Source organism: Lemur catta, chromosome 7 (genome assembly GCF_020740605.2).
Source record: "Lemur catta isolate mLemCat1 chromosome 7, mLemCat1.pri, whole genome shotgun sequence".
Taxonomy (NCBI): Eukaryota; Metazoa; Chordata; class Mammalia; order Primates; family Lemuridae; genus Lemur; species Lemur catta.
The window spans coordinates 63003363-63009554 of record NC_059134.1 but is presented as its reverse complement, the minus strand read 5'-3'; the positions used below and the strand labels follow the sequence as shown (position 1 = coordinate 63009554).

General features: G+C 38.0%; 1 protein-coding gene across 1 annotated transcript; it reads left to right on the top strand.

Moving 5' to 3' along the window:
- The first annotated feature begins 3352 nt into the window (after positions 1 to 3352).
- On the top strand, positions 3353 to 4438 carry LOC123642380 (olfactory receptor 2D2). The gene has a single exon (XM_045557411.1). The coding sequence runs from the start codon at positions 3449 to 3451 to the stop codon at positions 4394 to 4396; it is 948 nt and encodes a 315-aa protein (XP_045413367.1). The 5' UTR covers positions 3353 to 3448; the 3' UTR covers positions 4397 to 4438.
- The last annotated feature ends 1754 nt before the right edge of the window (positions 4439 to 6192 follow it).

Below are 6192 nucleotides of genomic sequence, written 5' to 3'. Positions count from 1 at the left end.
GGGGAACATTTTCTCCTCTCCTTCTATGGGAAAATAACATTTTAAAAGACAAATCAGGAGAGTTTAAGGGGGCTACCTTCTAATGTTGTAATCCCAGGGTCAGTGAGAACTCCTACCATCTGACAAGTCACAAGTCACACTCATCTCAGACTCACATTCCCCCCCCTCTGTCTCATGCTGTTTTGCCTCAGGTCAAATCAGTTCAAGAAACGTGTTGGATACTTAATTGTGTACCATGATTGATCTTATTTTCTGTGAATAAAGATGATTCAGATGTGGTCCCTGACCTTAAATATCTTACGGTCACAAAGAAAGACAAATAATTTCAGTATAATTTGTTAAGAGCTATGATGGAGGTAAGTACATAATGCTGTAGGTACATTGTAAATCTAAGATGGACTGGGTGTCTGTGAATGTGTATATTTGTGTGTATTTATGTCCTGTGTGTGTTGGGCCTGGGGATGGGGAATGGGAAAACGTATGGAAGTATTCCTAGAGAATATTTTTCCTAAACAAAATCTTGAAAAATACGTGGTTATGAGCCACACAAAGAAGGGATAGAAATCAGTTCTCTTGGGTATATACTTACTGGGGGAATTGCTGATTCATATGGTGACCTGCTAGCCACCCTAGTACAAAGTGGTATGCCATTGTGATTTTGATTTGCATCTGCCTTGTAGCCAATGACCTTGAGCATAGTTTCATGTGCTTACTAGCTGTTTGCAATATCTGGAAATAATGTTTATTTAGATTCTTTTTTCGTTTGTTAGATTATTTGTCTTTTTATTAACAAGTTGTGTTTTTCATGTATTCTAGATACTAGTCCCTCATCAGATACATAATTTGCAAAAATTTTCTCCCATTCTGTGGGTTATCCTTTCATTTCCTTAATAGTGTCTTTTGAAGCACAAGAGTCTTTAATTTTGATAGTGTCCAATTTATTATTTTTTATTGAAATGTATATTTAAAATGTAATTAAGCAAATAAAATTTAAAAATTAAATTACATATCTTCTTCAAAACTTAGACTATTGGAAAACAAAACTGAAATAAAGAAGATTTAAAAGGAATATAGAGTCCCTTTGGGGATTAGGTAAGAGAATTTTATCCTTTCAAAGATTTAGAGTTTGGTGGCAATGGTTTTTATTTTACTAAAATTTAGTCAACATCTCTACCTCCATTTACCTGATATAAGGGTGATATCATGTAAACATTATGTTTATATCATCTGATATGAGAGTGTTTTTGTTTTGATGGATTTTCCTGAATTTGTAAAAGAGAAGAGATAAAAGGTGTATTTTAAATTTAAAAATAACCTTTAAAAATTAACTAATCTGTACATTGTTAAAGTAGAACAGTAAGATGAAATTGTTTTCAGGATTCTTTATTTGGTGGCAAGCAGATGTAGAAGAGAAGAGACATTAGATCACATTTTTCCCATTAGTGGTGACATAGGCTGAGGACAACTGAATTCCTGTCTGGAGGTAAGATGTTGTGGGAGAAATCCCGGAAAGTGAGGAAAGCAGCAGGGAGTCCATGGCTAAACAGCAATGGGTAAAGGTAAAAGAGTTATAAATGGGATTGTGTCATACAGATGATGCTTGGGTTGGAAAAGGCTATTTGCTTAAGACCTTCTACCTACACCAACAAGTAGCATTGCTAAAAAGCTAAAGCACCAAACAGTTAAACAGAAGTGCAATGGGACCTTCCTTCCAATGCCAAATACCAGCTTTAGTCTTAAGACCAATTATGAATTGAAATCTTTCATCACTTCAACTCACAGACCAGACCAACCCAGAACATTTTCATCACGCCAAAACAAACCCATGCACTCCTTATCCATCTTCCTCCAGTCCTCCTGTACCCTCTAGTACTATTTAGCATATAATGATGTCTTACTGAAAAGGGAGACAAACTATGAGACAGACAAATCAGATACAGGTGACAGAATTCCTCCTTCTGGGACTCCTGAGAATTCCTGTAGTTCAGTGGTCCTTGACTGGAATTCAGGGCGCTCTTCAATTTGGAGTGAAGTACTACTTCTTTATTTTTACTTTCCTCTAATTGAAGTTAACACTCACTAACTCACACCAATATTAGAAGTATCTATGACTTTGTCAACAATGGAAATTAGAAGTATTAATATTTTTATATCACATTGCAGTTGTTGAAGAGATCTCCAAATATTTAAATTCATCATTATTTTGAACTAAAGGTGAATATTAGAACCACCACTACATTTCAAAAATTTAATGTATTAATAAGGAAGCACATGCATTGCTGTTTACACATTTTTCTAAAACTATTTTGATAACTGTATTTTGACATAACTGGTAATCCTACACATTTTATTTGATGTATATTAAAAATGTTATTTTGAGACATTTTTACCAGATGGATAAAGGATTGACAGCTCAACCCTTGCATAGGACCTTAAACTTTATACTTTAAAGCAAATTTATTTCCCTTCTTTTTGGAACAGCTCCATGAAATTTATTATTACTTCCAAATTCTTTCACATCTCTCCAGGGATATTGCAGGCCTTCTAGACAACTGTGCTTCAGTATGTGACGTTATTTTTTATTTTACTTTATTTAATTAATGATAATTCATGGAATGAAGCTCTATGCTATGTCTTATAAAGGACACAGAGATGAAAAAGACATAGACACAGTTTTTCAAAGGAGTAGACAGATTACACAGATAATGCTTAGCAGAGGTGATGGGCTAGAGGTGAGCTGAATAGCAAACTAGGCAAACAGGTGGCTTAAATTGGAAATTCTGTTGTGATCGTGTGTTCTGGTATTTTGGAAGTTCACTCATAGTTGAGACTGAACAGAGCTCAAGCTGAAGCTACAGATGGCAATGCCACAGGCCATCCTGAGTTACCCCTTGGCTCCCCAGCTTTCTCAGGATAGGTTATGTTCTTCAAGAAACATATCATTTCTACAAGGTGTATTGGCTCTTGCTGACTTCTTATACCTTTGTGACTTCCTTTCAGAAAACAAGAACATCTTTAAAAATTTTGCATAATCATAAGGGAGGAGATATGGCAAGAGCACGTAAGGCTCAGGGGTTTTAGTTGATAATAAACTGAAATTAAATGGCATGACACTACAGATTAATCCAGCCTACATTTATTATTGTATTATTAGAAGTGTGATATTCAGAATAAGGAAGATGATTTTTTAAAAATCTACTCTACACTTGCCAGATGATGCCAACAATGAATGTACCATCTTTTAAAGTATTGTTTTGCAGCACTGAAAATGTTCCAATGAAAGCATCATGATCACCTTCTAAAGATCTTATACAGGGGATTCTTGAAGTTTTCGGTAGTTATTGGGGGCAATTCCTAAGCCCTGCAACTCTGAATTATGTAATTTTTGTAGGTTATGCATGCCTATATTTAGCGTATAGAGACTTCTTACTGAAAAGGGAGACAAACTATGAGACAGACAAATCAGACTCAGGTGACAGAATTTCTCCTTCTGGGACTCTCTGATGACCCACACACCCAACGCCTGCTATTCTTCTTATTCCTGGGTGTCTACCTGGTCACTGTGCTTGGAAATCTGCTTATCCTGTCCCTTGTTCATATTGATTCCCAACTTCACACACCCATGTATTTTTTTCTCTGCAACTTGTCTCTGGCTGACCTCTGTTTTTCTACCAACATAGTTCCTCAGGCCCTCGTCCACCTACTTTCCCAGAAGAAGGTCATTTCATTCATACGTTGTGCAGCTCAACTTCTACTCTTCCTCATTTTTGGGTGCACACAGTGCGCCTTTCTAGCAGTGATGTCCTATGATCGGTATGTGGCAATCTGTAGTCCTTTGCATTACTCTAGCATCATGACCTGGAAAGTGTGTGTCCAGCTGGCCACAGGATCGTGGACCAGTGGCATTCTGGTATCTGTGGTGGACACCACCTTCACACTAAGGCTACCCTACCAAGGCAGTAACAGTATTGCTCATTTCTTTTGTGAGGCTCCTGCACTACTGATCTTGGCCTCCACAGACATCCGCACATCAGAGATGGCAATTTTCCTTATGGGAGTTGTGATTCTCCTTATACCTGTTTCCCTAGTTTTGGTATCCTATGGCCGCATCATAGTGACTGTGGTCAAGATGAAGTCAGCTGCAGGGAGGCTCAAGGCATTTTCTACCTGTGGTTCCCACCTCATGGTGGTCATACTCTTTTATGGATCAGCAATTATCACTTACATGACACCAAAGTCTTCCAAAGAGCATGAAAAGCTGGTGTCTGTTTTCTATGCCATGGTGACCCCCATGCTTAATCCCCTCATCTATAGCCTGAGGAACAAGGATGTAAAGGGAGCTCTAAGGAAAGTAGCCACAAGGAATTTCCCATGCAAGCTTGGAACCTCACAGTGACAGTGAACTCAGAGACCCTGCTGGCTTTCTACTTGTAAGACTTGCTGGCTAGTCTTCTTTTGAAACTGCAATATGCTAAGATTTAAAGTGATGAATATGGTAATTACCCTGATTTGTTAATTATATAATGTATACATGTGTTTAAACATCATGGCTGGGCACGGTGGCTCACACCTGTAATCCTAGCCCTCTGGGAGGCCGAGGCGGGTGGATCGCTCGAGGTCAGGTGTTCGAGACCATCCTGAGCGAGACCCCGTCTCTACTAATAGAGAGAAAAATTATCCAGACAACTAAAATTATATATAGAAAAAAAAATAGCCAGGCATGGTGGTGCATGCCTGTAGTCCCAGCTACTCGGGAGGCTGAGGCAGTAGGATCTCTTAAGCCCAGGAGTTTGAGGTTGCTGTGAGCTAGGCTGACGCCACAGCACTCACTCTAGCCCGGGCAACAAAGTGAGACTCTGTCTCAAAAAAAACAAAACAAAAAAACAAACAAACAAAAACAAAACATCACAATGTACTCCATAAATATGTACAATTATTATATGTCAATGATAAATAAAAATCAATTAATAAAAAATGATAAGATTCTTATCTTTGGGCCTTGCCCATGGACACACTCTCTATCTTTCATCTAGCATTTCCTTTGTAGAAGGAGAAGGACAATAATTCATGGAGCAATAGGAAGGAGGATCTGCTTCCTTCTGTTTGGCCTTTTGATACTTAAGGGTTAGGAAATTACCTGAGAAACATTCACATTTTATAAACCTTATAAAATCTATCATTTTAATCATGCTATATATTATCATCTATCTATCCCAGATCCTACTCCAAGTTCTTTATTTTTTGGTATTTCTGAGTCTCTCTGCATCATCAAATAATCGGTAAATTAACGAACATTTATTCACTCACTATGAGGTAGGTGCTACATGTGTGTCTGTGTGTCCACATTTGTGTGTATTTAAGATGGGTAATGAGGAGCATGAGTACAATGAAGCAGAATAGATGAACTCTGTTGTCCTTCTCACACTCTTTTTAGATACATAAGGATCATATCTATCAGGATATACCTTCATAAACATGAATATAGGGTTTTGGAAAACAAAAAGAAATAGTAGCCACAAACTTAGTGGCTTAAAACAACATGAATCTATTATCTTAGAATTCTGGAGTTCAGAAATCCAAAATCATTTTCACTGGGCTAAAATCAAGGTGCATTCCTGTCTGGAAGCTCTAGGAGGAGAATTCACCTTGACTTCTTCAGCTTCTGGAGGCTGCCTATGTTCCTTCTTGGCTCATAGCCCCTTCTTCCACTTCCAAAACTAGTAGTATAACATCTTCTCTCTTCTATAACCTCTGCTTCCATCCTTACACTTTCTGTCTCTCACTCTGATCCTCTTGCCTCCCTCTTAGAAGGACCCTTGTGATAACATTGGTTACACCCAGATAATCCAGGATAACCTGCCTGTCTCAGATCCTTAGGTTAATCACATCTGCAAAATACTTTCATCATGCATGGTACCATCTCCACAGGTTCCAGGGTCTAGAATGTGGACATCTTTGGAAGTATAGTAGCCACTACTTAGGCTACTATACCAAGCTCATAAAATAAGAATGTGCAGAAGCAATTCAAGTTTGGCTAAAATTGGAGACTATAAATTTTTAATGGTGTAAATCAGTTTAATTGTATGTTTGCCGTCATACATACAGAACCCCATGATCTGCCTTTTCCTTCGAAAATCCTTGTGATTATTTTACAGAATGGGCTGCCCTTCTGAAGCCCTTGTCACACAGAGC